This window comes from Solanum verrucosum, unplaced genomic scaffold (genome assembly GCF_900185275.1).
Source record: "Solanum verrucosum unplaced genomic scaffold, falcon-dt-bn FXZP01000262.1, whole genome shotgun sequence".
Classification (NCBI taxonomy): Eukaryota; Viridiplantae; Streptophyta; class Magnoliopsida; order Solanales; family Solanaceae; genus Solanum; species Solanum verrucosum.
Window position 1 is genome coordinate 874,740 of NW_026020366.1, and position 19,259 is coordinate 893,998.

Consider the following 19,259-nt stretch of genomic DNA (forward strand, 5'->3'; position numbering starts at 1 on the left):
TTCTTTGAAAGAACAAGCTTCAATGTAAATAGTGGAAGGAAGATCATGTCCTTGGAAGATGATTGGTTAGGAAGTGGCAGTCTCAAACAACTTTTTCCAGATATTTATCTACTAAATCAGCAACAGAGGTCTACTCTGCAAGAAGTATGGACTCCTAAAGGGTGGAGCCTGACATATAGAAGACTGATGCAAGATTGGGAGGTGGAAAGACTAGCCGAATTTTATGGCACCTTAGAGCAGTATACAAGAGCAAAGGAAGGAGAAGATACTCAGATGGAAATGCCATAATAAAGGCTTTTTCACAGTCAGCTCTGCTTATAAGAGTTCGAATCAGATGGGGTCTCAAATTAGTTTCTTACCCTGGAAGCTTATATGGAAAGTGAAAATTCCCTACAAAGTGGTAGTCTTCACTTGGCTGGTAGTGAAAGAGGTTACTCTAACTCAAGAGGGGCATACAAATGTGTCTAAGATGCTTTTTTTGTGAGCAAAAGTCAGAGACAATCTGATAGGAACCGAGGTTTTTTACTGGATAAAAGCAACAAAAAATACAAAGAGAGACACAAGTATCTCGTATCTCGTAGAACAGTAGAAAATATAAAGAGAGACAAGTATCTCGTATCTCTTAGAACAACCTTTTCTGCATTTAAAAGATATATTACCATATGTCTACTTATTTACTAGATCTCCTATTATATAATAGATATCTTATAACTACTTTATAACTATTTAGGATAAGGATAGATAACTACATTATAACTATTTAGGATAAGGATAGATAACTACTTTATAACTATTTAGGATAAGGATAGATAACTACTAGTAACCATAAGTAACTGCCAAATAACTCCTAATAACGGTAAGAAACTGCTCATTGCTCCATGGGTGAAACCGATAGGAATTTGAGAAGATGCAAATCATTATCTTCTCCTATCTTTCTTCCCTTCTTCCTCCTTGAATAAGTATGGAAGATACGTGCCTTATCAGTACACCCCTCTTGGAAAGATGACTTGTCCTCAAGGTGAAAATCTGGAAACCATGCAGCTAACACAGATTTTTGGCCATATGGCTGAAGACATAAAATAGAAGCATCACCAACATTAGAAGAGAGGTCTATGTGCTTATAATCTGCCTTCATAAGGTTCAACATAGCATCTTTAGTCAACATCTGTTCTTCAAGGTCTGAATGGAAAGATGTTGTTGTGAGTGTTTTCCGAGGAACGCCTTGAAGTTTATAAGTTTTCTCATTCAATTGGAAGACTAGGAACATCTCGTTCCAATTGGCTTGTATTGTGTTCACGGATGCTAGCCATTGTATACCCAACACCATGTCTGCGCCACCGAAGGAAAAAGGGAAGAAATTGTGCTTTATGACCAAGTTAGAAACCTCTAATGACAGGTCATGACAAACTTTGTTGCATTTGATAATTTCACCATTGCCTATCTGGACACCAAAAGTAGGGATATATTGGACTGCCAACCCAAGTTTCGTGACAATTTCTTCTGCTACAAAATTATTTGTCGAACCACTATCTACCAACATCAACACTTTATGCCCGCAAAGAGTGCCTTGAAGTTTAAAAGTTGAAGCAGATTCTTTGCCCAAAATTGCATGAAAAGAGATCTCCCCCAAATCAGTAGGGGGTATGTCTTCATTATGATTACCTTCAACACTTTGCACATGGTTTTCCCCTTGCATTAACTCCAATTGTGCAAAAGTCCCAGGTTTGCAGCGATGACCAGGGGTAAACTTGTCTCCACAGTGGTATCATAGGCCTTTTTCTCGCCGAATTTGTTGTTCAGAATTCAGTGGGCGATTGTTTGGAAGAGACGACTGTTGAAAAGGGCGTGTGACTGGTTGGCGGGATGATTGAAAATTAAAGGATTCTCAAGCCGTCGGAGAGGAAGTCCCAATTGATGAAGGTCTTGATACAGAAGGCCCAGCAGGTAGCAGGTACCTTAGTGGACTGATTTAGTCCTTGTTTTCTTTCATATTCTAAGGCCAAACTCATCGCCTTATACACAGATCGAGGCTTGTGATTCCTAACATCCACACAAAGGTCTTCTTTGAGTCCGCTAAGGAAAACTCCATGCAAACAATATTCTGGCCAAGTTTGCACACGGGCAACCCGTTTTGCAAATTCCTGCCTATACTCGAACACTGATACAGTCTGTTGGATACTACACAAATGTTCATCTGGATTTTGAAACTCAGCGGGTCCGTAATTTTCCTGCATAACTTTCACCAACTCAGCCCAGTAATAATAAATTGTTCTTTCACTGTTGATCCAAGCAAAAAGATCCAATGCATCTCCTTCCAAATACATTGAAGCCACATCAACCTTGCAATCATTAGGTGTTTGATAATTTTGAAAATACTTCTTTGCTTTCAAAATCCAACCTCGAGGATCTCCTCCCTCGTACTTAGGAAATTCCATCTTTGTGGGTGAACATCGATAAGTTTCGTGATGCCTCCAAGTGCTATCAACCTCACCCTCTTCCACTAAAAATTTAGATTTTCCATGCTGATTTTGCATGTTTTGTGCTTTTAATGCAGCCACATCAGCAGCCAAAGTGTCAATGGCTCCCAATTTCACTGCTATAGTGGTTAATTGCTGGCTAATATGATCAGGAGTCAACATGATAGGTTCCGTGTGGGAAGCAATGGTTCGTGTATTAACCATGGCAGATCTTACTGCTCTGATACCAATGATAGGAACCAAGGTTTTTTATTGGATAAAAGCAACAAAAAATACAAAGAGAGACACAAGTATCTCGTATCTCGTAGAACAGTAGAAAATACAAAGAGAGACAAGTATCTCGTATCTCTTAGAACAACCTTTTCTGCATTTAAAAGATGTATTACCATCTGTCTACTTATTTACTAGATCTCCTATTATATAATAGATAACTTATAACTAATTTATAACTATTTAGGATAAGGATAGATAACTACTAGTAACCATAAGTAACTGCCAAATAACGGTAAGAAACTGCTCATTGCTCCATGGGTGAAACCGACAAGAATTTGAGAAGATGCAAATCATTATCTTCTCCTATCTTTCTTCGCTTCTTCCTCCTTGAATAAGTATGGAAGATACGTGCCTTATCACAATCAACCATCTGTTTTTACACTGTAAAGTGGTTAGCCAACTGTGGAACTTGTTTACTAGTTTCAGAGACGTAAGGTGGACTATGCCCAAAAGGGTAGGTTAGGCTCTAGTAAGCTTGAACAATGAGGGGAGTGGTAGCACAGACAAAAACAGATAGAGAATTCTCCCAGCAGTGACATGGTGGACCATTTGGAAGGAGAGAAATTCAAGATGTTTTCAATGTTTCAGTAGTCCTTTGCATAGGATTAAAATAAACTGCATTATCACTTTTTGCTATTGGTGTAGTTCGGAGTATATAGATGATCCTGTAGCAACTGTAGACATCTTAGGATCCTTGTAAGATGAGATAAGGTCTTAGAGATAGGTTTTCTTTTTTGGGTTGCTGAGCCTACTCAGTTGTATGTAGCTCAAATTCTTTGTATCTTAGACTCAGTGCTGAAGATTTATATACAAACTTGTTACCTTTGTCAAAAAAATAAAAATGAGTATGCTTACCGAGTTGAGATGACTCACAGTTTATGGTGAATAAGCAGAATGAACAAAGTACCTTTTTTTAAAAAAATTAAATAGGTTGGACTCAGCGTCTATGAAAGCATCTCCGAGGAGTTGATTAAAAGGCAATCTGTGGGTGATCTTGGAAGATTGAGCTAGTAAAGTCCGTCTTCTTAATTAAGCTCAATATCTCTTATTTTTCCCATGCTACAATCTTATCTTACAACAAATTCATTCAATAAGGTGGCTGCATGATTTAGTGTTTGAGATGAACAGCTAATGGATGAGATTAAGAGGCAACCAGGTGCATAATGAGAGGAATCTTATGTCAAAGAGGGTAAAGGGGTCAAGTGACCTACTCCAAGTGTCATGGTCTTGGATCCATTGGTCAATGTGACTTCCAGAAGGGATTTAGAATAGGAAATAGTTGAGAAAAGAGATTTATTATCAGAGAAATAGGCAGCACGGAGTTATCAGTTTGGACAATAGATGCAAATTGCTGATATGTCTGCTAACGTGACTCCTTTACTTAGGAAACTCGGTGTATTCAGATAAGGAAACCATCATATTGCTCAAACCACCAAAAACTTTCTTATAGTTCAATGCTTCTAAATCCAGACGACAAATGATGCAAGAAGCTCAATGTCATTTGTCTGATTATGTCTTTTTATTATTTGCAGGAGGAGATGAGAAGGAGGATTTTTCTTCTGCGCATGATAAGATAGTAAATTGTGTAACAGCATGCATTCACATAGCACGGGCACCTGATATTATTAAACAGCAGCAGAATTTGATTGATTTTTTCTTAATTTCACTTTCACCAAACTTTTCATGGCCAGGTATTTGCCTTCACAACATTATTTATCCTTACCATGAGAGTGAAACAGTTTTGCCTGTTCTGATATGCTTGTTTCCTTTCTGCAGTGAAAGTGTCTGTTTTTTCGTCAATTAAAGAGCTCTGCTCAAAGCTGCACACTGAGACAGCTGGTTCTCAAGATTCTTCTCAATATGCCAGCATAGTTTCTTTTGCCCATGAGGTGATTCATATCCCAAAGTTGCATTTTGTCCTCACTTGTACTGTACCTGGATTCTAATTAAAATTCTGGTCTTTCCAGTTGTTCTGCAAAACCTCTGTGAAAGTACTTGAAATTATACAAACAGTAAAAATTGCCCAGGTATGTCATCTTCATTATGCCTTCCTATCTTTCACATATGTCATTACTACTATTTCATCTCATCGACTATCTACACCTGATTGTCTGTTATTACGTTGAATGGAGATATCTCCATGCTGGTGTCTCTTCCTGCCTTAGCTTTCTTTTTTTCAGTTGTGATATCATCCTTTCTTCAGTAATTCAGCTATTTTTCTCTGCTGTTTAGGACAATTAATTATGGATAGCTGTTGTATACTTATTTTTATGCGATCCTGTCTTCTGGTCACCCAATCCTATGTCTAGGGTGATAGAACTTGGTAACTGTTCTATAGATTTGGCATCCTTTCCTGGCTCCACTAGGTTCCACTGCATGCATTTAGCAGTGTTTCTGCATTCAATAAGAAATGTTAAATGTTCTGAAATAATCTCTGATCTCGTCATCCATTTGAGAAAAGCTCAACAGCAGACATTTATGACTAGTATTACTCAAAAAAAGGGAATTTATGACTAGTATTACTCATAAAAAGGGAATTTATGACTAGTAATTTCAATTATAGAATTTTTTTTAAGGAAATGAAAGGGGATATAGTATGATTTCTTGCTCAAGTTTGTTAGAAGGTTTGGGGTGATGCTATTTCGATTGAGTTTTAATGTTTTTGTTTGTATTGTGAACCTCAAACATTGTTATCCATGCACAAACTCAGGTTCACATAGCAGCTTCAGAGTGCCTTGTGGAAATGGTGAACTTACTAAAAGCTATCAGGCAGTTGCCTGGTGGAGAAGTGGCATTCAGCCGCGAGTTTGTTCAGGTCTATGAAATGGAAAAGAATGAGCATGCTAAGTCTTTGCTCAAGAGATGCATCGACATCCTCGAAAACCTTGAAAAAGAGCACAAAGTTTCAAGTTGAATTCATTGATTATATCTGGACTACAGCGACACCGTTGTACGGAATGCAGAACCCGTTGCGCTTCATTTGGATCTGCTAGAGGCTGCACTCTCCATCCCGCGCAGAGGAGAAAATTGGTAGCAAAAGAAAAAAAGGAAAATCAAATTCAAAGATGTTGAGCTTGTCAAGCAAAGGTGAACATTACTTTATTATAATGTAATGACAAGTCAATTATTAATGGTTAAGTGATTGCGCAGAGATCAATCAATGTAACTTTGAATTTTTGAAATGTTAATGAAATTTTTTTATGAATGTTTTTGTTACATCATTTCATTGCTTATTGATCTTGAACAGTCATCATTTATGATTATTTAGGATGTCTCACATTTGTCAAGTTATATTTTGGTAACTATCTAAACGTTAAGCGATACCTACCAGTATAATTGCTACTTTACATTCGATACATATAAAGTTCAATTCTCAGTAGGGTTTCATTATCATTCCTCCACATGCATTTCCTATCCACGGGGGAAAAGAGACTACGATTGTAGTAAGAGCGAGCATTCGTCAATAATTTTTTTTGCTTTGAATGATCATCTCATGGCTATTGAGAATGAATTAAATTGGTTCCATTCTTAGTGACTTAAATCTACATTTTATCCTAGGAATTACTTATTTAAATGTGAACTTAATATGCTTGGCATGGCGGCTTCATAGCACAATTGTTTTCATGGTCGTTAGTGCTTAACTAACAAGATAAAAAGAGGTTAGGGGTCCATTCCCTTGATCCGTGCTGATGAGAATTTGACTAGAAATTGAACAAAAGGTTGTTGAAATAGCTTATTTTTTGTGTGTTCTAATTGAAGTATTTTGAGAAATCAAGGATCAGAATGTTCATTCAATTAAAGAAAATGTAGTTGAAAAAATCATAAAACCAAGCTCATTTTATGGTCTTTATGCATGGCCTCAGTATCTGTGAGATTATTAACCATACTTTTTCCAGAGGATGTTCAAAATTCGTTTGGTTGTTTAGTAGCAATGAGGCAAATGCTTGTCAAAAAGCGTTTGTAGCCAATGGTGTAGGGGATTTGGTTTATTATTAGGAATTTTAGGAGAGTATTGAATTTAGGAGTTTATTTGAAATATTCAATGACTTGATTTATAACAATGAGGTAAGTTTTTTTATAATAATTTTGTAAAGCTTCTACGTAATTTCTTTCGGATTGAGTCGATATCTATTACGTTCATCATCCAATTGAAAGAATCTTCATTGACAAAAGGGAGTTGCTTGGATGGTAAACACTCCTCATTTTCAATCTAAATGTTGTGAGTTTGAGTCAACTAGTGAGTAAAAAGGTGAGGATTTCTAGGAAGCGTAAAAAAAAATAAAAAATTTATCCAGACTCTAAATCAAAATGGAAAAAATAAAATAAAATCTTCGTTCCAAACTCTAAATCGAAATGGGAGCCGGTTAAAAAGGATCTCTATTCTCTAGTGTTGGTCTAGGAGGTCTCTTAACACTTTTTTTTTTCTTGCGCAACAAAACAGAGAGTTGTCTATTGAATGTTAAATTAAAAATATACTCACTTTCTCAGCCTAAAATTACCCTTCTGCCACAATTATTACTCCCTGTCATGTATTACTTAAAATATATTTTATTCTATATGAAAAATTAGTTTCAAATACATAACAATATAAATTAGTGGGTGATATTGTGTAAAGGTCGTAATTATGTGAATTAGAACTTGATTTTGTAATGATTAATACTTGAGAAAATGGTCTAAACCCTCCCAACCTATACCCGAAATCTCAACTACACACTTCAACTTTACGGGTGTCCTATCACCCCCTTGAATATTTTTGTCTATTTACTACACACTTGAGTGCTGACCTGTCATAGGAGGTGAGAACACCACCTCTAGGCGCATGAGAAGAGGCAATAGCCTTAAATTTTGACTAAAAAAAGTGTACTTCTTCCATGGTCATATTTCCCAAGTTAAATAAACCATTTTTGCTTTTTCCCCAACATTAATCCTTGTTCCTTTTTTGAAAATTTCACGATTTTCTTTCAATCTATGGTAGATTTTAGTTGTTTATATTCATTTCTACTTTAAATCTTGAAGTTAGGATTTGTAATCTGCTCTAATTTCTTATTTAGGGTCTCTAATTTGAATTTTGAATTTTCTCGAAATTCGTTAAAAATGGCAAATGAAAACTTGAATAAGCTTTGTATGGATGAATACACACAAAAATTCTTCGATAAATCACCAAAAAAGTTTCGATTCAAATGGAAAAAACGAGATGAAAAACTTCTCTTTTTGGAGTTTCTTACGTTTTTAGGAGGGAAATGGAGAAAAAACAAAAATTGGGGGTTGAAGTGGGTGGGGACACGCGCATTATTTGGTTTATGTGGACTGGGCAGCACTCAAGTGTGTAGTAAATAGACAAATAAAATGTTCAGGGGTGATAGAACACTCATAAAGTTGGAGTGTGTAGTTGAAATTTCGGGTATAGATGGGAGGGGGGGGGGGGCTTTAGACCATTTTCTCTTAATACTTTAATTTAAATTACCTAGTCCCTAATAACTTTCACTTGCACTTATATCCTATATACTCTATTATTTATACAAGGGAAAATGACCTAATTTATCTTTCAATTTTGTCATTTATAGCTGATATACTCGTCGTTATGAGAGTAGCGCATATATACCCCTATTGTTAAACAAATGGTTAACGTATACCCTTTTCCTCTAAAGGAAGTGAAAAAATTAATTTTAATTTTTAATATTTTTTTAAAATAAAATAAAATCCAGATGGGGTATATTTGATCCTCCTCATACGTATTTTTGTTGACTTTTTTGTTTCAATGACTAATTTGAATTTATTATTTTGATGGTCAAATTTATTTATGTTTCACTAATTTTCTTGTAAAATTTATTATAGATGCCCCAATTTTATTTGTTTTACAAATACAAGAACTAAATTACAATATAGCCGAAAAAATAGTTTAATATTATAATATAGCCAAAAAAATTAGTTTCAAATTTGTTTTCTTTACACTAAATAATGAAAGAAAAAAATAAGAAACTCAAATTATTATAATCAAAAAGGTCAAAAAACAATTTATGAATGAAAAAAATTAAAATATACCTTGAACTTTGCTAGAAGGATCATATATACCCCTACATGAAATTTTTTAAAATTAAAAGTCAAAAATATAAATATAAATTTTAAACTAATTTTTTCACTTCTGTTAGATGAAAGATATATATGAGCTCAATTTGTAACGGTAGAGGTATATGTGAGTCATTTGTATAACGGTAAGGGTATATATGAGCTCAATTTGTAAGTATTGTAAGTGTAATTTATAGTACTTTTCATATAATTTTTAGATAATATATGTTACTCTTTCTGTCCTAATTTATGTGGCATCGATAGAATATACGGGTCTAATATATGTTACTCATTTTATCTCAATTTATGTGACACACATAAAATTTCGAGAGTCAAACAAATTTTTGTATTGCTCTTCAATAGCAACCCCTTCAGAGGAAATTTTTGGTTAAGGTGTAGGTAGGGGTGTTCACGGGTTGGTTTGGATCGGTTATTGGTTAAAACCAAAACCAAACCAACTTAATCGGTTTTAAAATTATCAAAATCAAACCAAACCAAATATAATATATATTTATCGGTTTGATTGTTTTCGATTTGGTTCGATTATTCGGTTATTAACCATATGTAAAAATATCTCATCATTTCTTGGAGAAATTTATATAGCCATACTGTCTCTACAATGTTAAACCAAAAGAGGTCGCCCAAAACTTTGATAATCTTTACTAAATATGCTAGAGAAAGTTGTATGCACCGAGTTACAAACAGTATGCTCATTCAAAGTTCCTATCCCTTTTTCTTTTGCAAATTCCATTCATCATTTATCCAGTGAGCAGTAATGACCATATAGGTCAAATTTTGAATTGATGTCCAAGTATCACTTGTAAGACACACACGCTGATCTTTAATAAGCTTATTTTTCTCCTCTTGATAAATCTGCAAACATTGTCTACCAACGGTGATGCGAGAAGGTAACTCATAATTAGGCAAAATGAGTGTCATTAATCTTTTAAACCCTTCCCCCTCTACAACTTTAAATGGTTGTTCATCAAGAATAACAAACTCAGCAATGGCCTTCTTAACCTCGACAACATTATAAACAATCTTTTCCAAAGTCCCTTGTCCCCCTTCTTTGATAGGTTTAAGCATATATCAATGATTTTGTAAGGAGATTTGGCACAATTACTGTTTATATGTGTCCATAGATTAGAATTTCCATACTTACTAGGGCAAGAAAGTACTTTAGAGCAATAATTGCATTTTCCCTTTTGTTCACCTTTCTTATCAAGAAATTTTTCAAAGTGGTTCCAAATTTGTGATGTTTCCCTACCACTCCCTCCATGGCACCAAAAACAGTAGTTCTTTTTTGTTTTTTAGGAGGATTTCACGTAGTAGAACTTGTAGAAGTTTGAAGTGTGTTACCATGTGCTCGAATTATTGCTAGCGTGGGTGTAATTTCTTTTTCAGCCACCTTCAACTTCCATTGTTTCAATCTGAAAAAAAGAAATCAAAAATTAAAATCAAGCAAAAATCAAGAAATTTGATTTACTAGTAGACAACCTATTAATAAAATTTAACAATGAATACTTTACCTATGACAAATGGTTGAAGAGATGTAGAAAATTAATTTGCAAGTTGCAATAGAAAACAAATCTCAAAGAGTTGATGAAAAGTGCCGCTGCATTTTTTCACCTCAAAAGAACGTGTTGCAATAGTACTTCATTGAATTTGACCTAAGAGTCAAAAAGCTACGATCCTTGTAGTTGTATTTTATTGAATGAGGCTTCAAATTATGGGCCTTTTGCTAGGTTTTAATGTCTTTTTTTATTATTATTTTTGAATACATTTTATTGAACATATATATATATATATATAATTTGTCGGTTTGGTTTGGTTATTTTTGTGATTTTTTTTTAAACAAATTCATAACCAAACCAAATATTATCGGTTTTAAAAATGTAAAACCAAATGAAAATCGGTTTATTTAATCAGTTTGAATCGATTTTTACCCAAACCGTAAACACCCCTAGGTGTAGGAGTTAAGTAACGGTAATTGGTAAAAGACAATTGTTTCAAAGTACCTATAGGTGGCTATAATGTACAATTGTTAAAGTCTTTTGTACAGGCACCTACAACTGTACGTGTTGGTACAACCTCTCATATTTTGACTTATACTTGCCAAAGATAAGTGTGCACACGTGTATTCATCGCACTATTAGTCTTTTTCTTGTTAGACTACATATATGGGGTCAGAGGCGGATCCAGAATTTGAACTTCCTGGGTGCCAAGTAGACATGTTGCTTAGATCACTAAATCAACCTTAAGTTTCGATTCCGCACAAAATCCATAAAGCATAACTTTCTTAAAAATAATTTTACTAATATTATAAATATATATTATTCATTTATAATAGTTCACGACGAGTTTACATAATTCGAAAACGATAAATTAAAGCATCATTACTTATATTTATAAATATATCACTTACTATGTAACAAACTAAACAAATCATTTGAATATTAATCACCACTCTTATTTCATATTTCATTGTTTATCTACTTCATGGAAGAAAATGATATTTCCACAGTTGCGATAGCTACAAGAAAAATATTTAGTTAAATAATTTTAAAAAGATTAAGAAATAAAAATATTTTTATTTTATTAGGAAAAAAGAATTTTATCATATCTAAATAAAAATTAAAGATGAAGTTACTATGATATTATTTAAAAAGTACATGACATTATATATTTAAATTACAAAATGAGATTAAGAAAAATATTACTATTTCCAAAGTTTTTTAGTTAAAAGCATTTCAAAAGAAAAGAAACAAGAAAGAGATTCTTTAAAAATAATAATTTTATTAGGAAAATAAAAAAAGATTATGTTCATTAGAGAAATAAAAAAAAATATTATGTTCATTAGAAAAAGTGTATTTTTGACACAATAAAGTAACAATAGAGAAATTTTTAGGATCAAACTATTAATAGTGAAGACATTTTTAGAACAAATTATTAACAATATGGACATTTTTTAATCAAACTATTAATAGAGAATATCTTTATTCAATATGACATAGTTTAAAGCTATTTTTAACACTTCTCCATCAAACAAATAACTAATAACAAATTATAAAAAAATCAAAGATTAATAAATTAAATTAGTCAATAATAATCACTAATTAAAACTAAGCCAACTAGAATTAAAAAGAAAAAAGGAAATATAATCTTCAAAATATGCATTGTTGAAGCTGAATTCGTCATCTATTCGAGGCTACGAGTTTTTTTTTATTTTAACAAAAAGTCATTTCCCAGACTCGATCCCGCGTCTGGAAGGTGGGGAGTCATTTACTAGTGGCACCACAACACCTTTTGGTTCTATGGGTGCATTTGTTTATTTATACACATTGTACATATATACACCTATACATACATCACGTTTTGACCGAAGCTCGTGGGTGGCGTGGCACCCCCACGAGCCTTAGTAGATCCGGCCCTGATAAGGGTAATAATAATAATAATAATAATAATAATAATAATAATAATAATAATAATAATAATATATATATATATATATATATATATATATATATATATATATATATATATATATATATTATATATTACCTTAAAAGCATGAACTCCTAACTTGAATGTTAAATTACTATAATATTCCTAACTTAGGTTGTGCCTTTTTCGATGAGTTGTAGACTTTTCCGATAAGTTGTGACTTTTTTCATAGAGTTGTGATTTTTCAATGAGTTGCGACTTTTCCAAAGATTTGTGACTTTTTCACTAAGTTGTGCTTTTTCCAAAGTATTGTGAATTCTCTGAAACGTCATGACTTTTCAGACAAGCCACAAAAAACAATTGTTCATACTACCCTTTGTTGACTATAAATAGAGGGGTTTCCTCTCATTTTTCAACAATAATTTTTTTAATCTTCTACATTTCTTCTTCTTCTTGAATATTATAAAATTTCCGTGTGATTTATTGATGTTGAGTTAGTCCGAAGTTTAGCGGAATATGAGGTACCACTATTCTAATGAACTAAATCGTTCTATCATAAGAAGGTATATTTCATAACCTCGAGTACTTGATGAAAACAATTTTGATGATATAATAATTATTTTTTTACTTAACATATACATTAGTATGTAATATTCCAATATATGAAGTTAACATGATGTAGTCTAAATTCATTTGTTTTTGTTAACATTTTCTCTTGTGATGTAGATATATGCTTTTGAATAACTTTTTTCCAAAATTATTAGACTTCTCAAGAGTTAGATAATTGTCAAGATTTATTTTTTGGATGCTCAAGACAAAGAATGACTTTATTTATCAATGCTACTCATGTGATTTGGATTGTCATGAAGTTTGCTTCAAAACAGTTATTACTATATAAACATTGGCCTTTTGTTTTACTTATTTACTGATTCTTAAAATTTCAATATTTTAGACGAAGAAAAGTTCATATGACTTGTAATAATGCCAGTTTAAGTTTATGTTAGCTTAATTTTTATTATTTATTTAATAACTAATTTTATGAGATAAATATTTTTATTAATGCAAATATGTATATAGAGGTAGGTATCTATATTTAAATAAAAGTATTATATATGTCACGAATGTATCATAAAGCTAACAAGATCTTCTAACTTCAAAATAAATTATTTTATAATGTTATGATATTTTTTTAAAAAAAACAACTCAAAACAAATTTGAAAATATGTGGATATTTATGAATCATTTAAAATTTATCATTTACAAAATAAATTTTATATTCAGTAATATTGGATAAATATTTTCATTTTGTCCCTACACTAAATTAAAATCTAATAACTATAAAAAAAATGGGAACATTAATTAAAAGCCCTATTTATTTATGTAAGTATAAAATTTATTAGAAATTCAGCTATTGCACATTAATTATTTAGTTATAACATTATAAATTCTCTTAGTTATTACTAATTATTGCAAACGTTATTCACACTCTTTTGCATTCTTTAGTTTTAATATTATGAATTCTCATAGTTATTACATTAATCATATCAATTTTTCATCTTTCCTTATATTAACCTTTGACCAATAATTTTTCATATTATTATACCACCCCTATATATGTCATAACAGGGTGCTGAAGTATATGAACTATATCTTTTTTGGGTGTAAGATAAAAATATGATTATATATATGATTTCATAGATAGAATATATTGTTTAATTTTAACTTTTAGTTTTTCCAGTAAAAAAAAGAAACTTTTATTAGTTAACTATGGACATTAAGATAACTATCTTTTATTTATGTACACAATCAATAGAGAAGTCAAATATGCGAGCCAACAATAAGAATGCCATCTATTATGTTATAAATAATCAAATAAAAATTAATATAAAAAAAATAGTTCTAAAAAATACATCTAAATAGTTTAACGTGGAATACACATGCAAAACATATCTGGTTAGATGACAAGAAAAATGCACAACAAATATCGTCTATAAGGTAATATTAGTAAGTATGACTAATTACATGATTGACTCTCATCAAATTGAAATAAATATATGCATTATTGAATTAGACTAATAAAATATTTTGTTTTGGTGTTGGGTGCAGCTATCGATATGTACATTAGCACCAAACAAACTTGCGTTGATTACTGTAGGGGCGAACTTTTTGAAGCAGTTAAACCTTTTATGAAATGTAATGATTCTCCATCAATCCAACCAGAACCCAGTTACCATGATCTTGCATCCGTTGGGCTCAATTCCTCTGAAATTGATGAGAATTTGCTTGGACCATTTAACTCGAAAGAGCTAGCACAACTTGATGCTTCTTTTCAACAACCAACACCACAACAAGTTGCCCATTCGCAATCGAATGTGGATATTGCTAGATCTGGAATTAGTCATTCAAAGAAAGAGAATGCAATAGAGAGGATAGAAAAAGATTATGGGATAACTCGACAGATTCTGGAGCAGCATTTTGGCATGACTCTTCAACAAGCTGCTAAAGCTCTACGTGGTAACCCCTTGTATTGTTACTTTAAATAATCATGTTTGTATTATTGTATCATATAGGTAAAATGAAAAGACACATTTTGTACAATGATCAATGTTGTTCTTTCAATATTTCCATCTCATTTAGTCTTAATTATCATTTAGTATTTCTATTTTATACTTTACCCTAGCTTTACTCTGTATTGCATTGCTCCATCATTACATATAGTTTCATACAATGCAATACGAGCATTTGAGGTTTTTATCCTTTATATTTCTGTATTTGGGGCTTTTATCCTTCATATATATGTATGGTATTTGCATAGGTTCACTAAAATACCTTTTCTGGACTTGCAGTTAGTAAATCAACATTGAAACGAATATGTAAAGTATATGATATATATAGATGGCCACATCATAAGACTAGAAAGGTTTATCACCATGTTAGCCAAGGCAGATCTCTACCGGGTGTGGCAGATCATTTGGTTCTGAACAGGAACAGGTCTACTCTTGTTGACTGCAGGCTACTTGATGACAACGACCAGGTTCCTACTGCTCCTCCAAGGGCTACTGACCCAGTAGCCAGTCTTTTGAATGATCTTCATATTGCCAGGGAACAGAATCATGCCCTCCGTACTGAAATTGAGACTATGCACACTAACCTGGCTGAGTCACAGGGGGAAGTTGCTCGGTTGAAGGACCAATTGCTGCAGCAACAACAGGATAGTAATACTCAAGTGGATAATTTTCTAAAGCTCCTGGCATCATCTCATTCCCCTCCCCCTTCCTCGTCCTGATTCCCTATACCAACTCATCCTATTTGCTTATTTGGAGACAATCTTGTTGCTTCTTGTGTTGTGTATGGTTTGGATATTGTGTTGGAGCTCTTCACCGAGCTTAAAACATTGTGCATCATGTTTTGATTTGTTCTTTATCCCTGCTTGACTGATCTTTTGCATCTTGTTTGGATGACTAATATCCTTAGATTGTGTTCGTTGTCTGTTATCTTGCCTTTAGTGTTACTCTGAGTTTATTATGATCTCCTGCTGTTATGATCTTTATTCTTTTTTTTTGATATGTCAAAAGGGGAAAGTCTTTTGCTGACACAGGTGCGGGAAATTGAGTATATTTGTTATCATCAAAAAGGGGGAAATTGATGAATAATGAATTGCTCAAAATACGTTTGATGATGATAACATGAGCCAGGTTCATATAACACATACCAGACTCAAAATAAAGAGATAAAATAGGAAAAAGGTGTCCAAAATAGCAAGCCAAGTTAAAAGAGATTCATAATACGATTAAATGTACATATTTAAAAACTAAATAAAAAGTATTATAAGTCATCATGATTAACAACTCAAAATATTTTTATTCTATTTGACAAAGTCATGTTCAAAGTAAGCATCTTTAACTCTCCCAATAGTAACTAGATCATAGAAGGGAAATTGCGGAGTATAAGCTTTGCATGACCCTTATTCTATTTGTTTTGTATTGTTGAGTAGTACTTGCAATTTTATTTTATTTTATTTTTTTCTGAGTAGTACTTGCAATTTGTGTAATGTCGAGGATTAAAATATGTTTTTTTTTCTTTTGATATGTTAAGAGTGAGTAGATGAAATAACTCCAATGTTGAGGTAATTAAAAGTTGTTACTCTTCAGTTGAATGTATATGGTGAGACTTCAGTTTGACGACGAATTCGCACTAAGCTGATCAACAGTTAAAATAAATTTGTTAGTTTGAATGTCCATAACAGTTAAGTCAGTTATTTGGAGAATCAAAGAAGAACAACAAAACGTCCATAAAAGGCTTATATCCAAGAGCTTCAGGCAAGGCAAATCAGAATGTCCATTACTTTAAGTTTGTTCCTGGATCTTAATAAGGTGAGTTGTCATGCAGGTTCTCCCTACAAGAAAACTTATGAAAGGACTGATATTATACTATAGACATTGGCATTATATGGGATTCCCAGGTGGAGCGGTTCTCTTTCTAGATCTGACGAACCTTTAAAGCTTCATATGACATGAATTTACCATATGTATGTTCCAAAGAAATACGAAGATGGTTAACTAAAGAGCTTTAATGATCTCAGATTGGCGCTGAGATTTGTCTATTAGATGAGCATTTTTATTTTTTATTTTTTATGTTATTTTATTTTGATATGTGAAATGCCGATATATTAATAAAGGTATAGTGAAAAGTAAAGTACTTTGTTAGCTATACTTTGGCAATAATATACCTACATATTAGTTTCGTTGCATCTTCAGCAAGTATGTCTCAATTTTGAAGGTTCTCTCCTTATTTGATAGTTTGAGATTTAATTTATTAGATGCTAAACCTAAATCTGACTTGACATTATTAGTTTTGTCATCGACATGTTCTTCAGGTTGTAAGTAGATGCCTGAAGCAATATATTAACATTTTAGGATACAAGCAATGCAATTTTGGCTTTATGTTAAGTTTTTATCTATCCTTCAGCACTATATGACTATACCAAACACCTAAAAATTAACTTCATCCTGAAAATATATAATGTTGGGCCTATATGACTACACCAAACACCTAAAAATTAACTTTATCCTGAAAATATATAATGTTGGTAAGCACGGGCTTTGTCCAACCAGTATATACATATATATATATATAGAAGGGCAGCACGGCCCAGCACAATTGTTTGTTCTTTATAATAAAGTATTGCTGGAGATTATTCAGTTATAAAAGCATCAATAGCAAAGATTTAATTAATTCAAGTTGTGTGTATGTTTTAATATAAGGGATGATCTAAGTATAATTAAAAAGAAAGTCTCAAGCATTAACGCAACTCAAACAACTTGTACAAAAAAAAGGATAAAAAAAACTTGTACAGAAAAAAAAGAAGAAAAATGCTCAAGAAGTTGTTCAAAACGTAATGATTTTACAATCTATCGTTCAAACTCTAGTGGTGTCACAACTTCTGGAGTATCCAATATGTCATAGAGAACGTAAACTCTTCAACTCTTTGTAAGTATTTTCTTTTCGGTGCCTAGAAAATGTTATCTGTTGTTCTTGCATATTATTATAAAGGCCACGCACCAGATATAGTCGGGCAAGTTTATGTTAATTGTATCAACAAAAATGAAAGGAAAATATTCATATCAAATAAATATGAAGTAGAAGTACCCAGATTCCAAATGAACAAATTCAAACTTGAAAATGATCTTTGTTATTCTTGAAGAATGATGGGCAAAGGATAATAATTAAGAAAGAACTTCACAATTTGCACAGATTACAATTTTATATCACGATGATAATATCAGAAGATCTAGATATAAGGAAGTGGTTCTTTTATAATTGAACTTTCATCGTAGTTGTCATACATGTTCTAACTAATCCAAATACACATTTGCACAAGTCCATACTTTTTAAGAAAAAAATCTCAATTCAAAATAAATTCATGAAGGAGTAGTATCTATTTGGGTACACAAGTTCATTTTTTTTTTATAAGTAAAGTAAAATGGTGTGTGAGGTGAATGAGAATTTAATCTTTGAATTTATGTTTACATTAACCAAAATAGGTCAAAATAAAAAAAGAGGGAAATAAAATTGGATCAACTCTTTGGCATAGAAAGCAATCTTAAGATATCATGGGCATATTTTTTCTTTTGTCCCGCTAAAGATAAGAATTTTGGTTTGTATTTTATTTTACCAAGTAAAATCGTCAGCATTTGATGCTCTATAAAATTGGATCTTCTGCATACATATTGAATAGGACTTCCATCAAATATGTTATTGTGCGAAGGAAAGAAGACCTCCACACTTGTAATACTTACATAAATGCATCTCCTCTTTTAAATAGAGAAAGAAGCTTAAATGAGACAATTAAAAATAGAGGAGACAAACGTATAAAGCAAAACTTGGCAAACATAGACAAAGTAAAGGGTTAACCATGATTTTTGAGGTCTTTTACCCTGCTTTATCGAGTCGGAGGAAATTTTGGTTAAGGTGTAGGAGTTGAGTAATGGTAAGACAGTTATTTGAAAGTACCTATAGGTGGCTATAAAGTACAATTGTTGAAGTCTTTTGTACAGGCACCTACAACTGTGTTCGTACAACGTAACCTCTCATATCTTGGCTTATACTTGCCAAAGATAAGTGTGCACACGTGTATTCATCGCACTGTTAGACCTTTTCTTGTTGACTTATATATATATATATAATATTTTAATGTGCTTTCTGGTCCTTTGGATCTTTAGTAGGTGTTTGGCCATGCGAAATCATACTACGATATAGTATCATGAGATGGAATCAACGTTTGTACATGCGATTTTACGCTGATTCCATCTCATGATTCCATTTCATGAGATGTGATTCCATATTCTCCAAAAAACCATGATATTGAAATTCCATATCATGATTTGAGATATTTTAATACAAAAATTGATCCACAAGTTTAAATTTTATTAAAACAACCTCACATTTATATTTACTAACCATTTATTTTATATGTAAATAAAATTTATAATCACATCA

At 32.3% G+C, this 19,259-nt stretch overlaps 1 protein-coding gene across 1 annotated transcript in view; it reads left to right on the forward strand.

Annotated features, from left to right (window-relative positions):
• LOC125837888 (uncharacterized) overlaps window positions 1–5,928 on the forward strand; it is a 59,431-nt gene extending 53,503 nt beyond the window's left edge. The window contains 4 exon segments of the mRNA XM_049516961.1: window positions 4,283–4,441; window positions 4,527–4,639; window positions 4,718–4,777; window positions 5,461–5,928. Coding sequence (XP_049372918.1) covers window positions 4,283–4,441; window positions 4,527–4,639; window positions 4,718–4,777; window positions 5,461–5,664 — 536 coding nt within the window. The 3' untranslated portion in view covers window positions 5,665–5,928.
• Window positions 5,929–19,259: the final 13,331 nt, after the last annotated feature.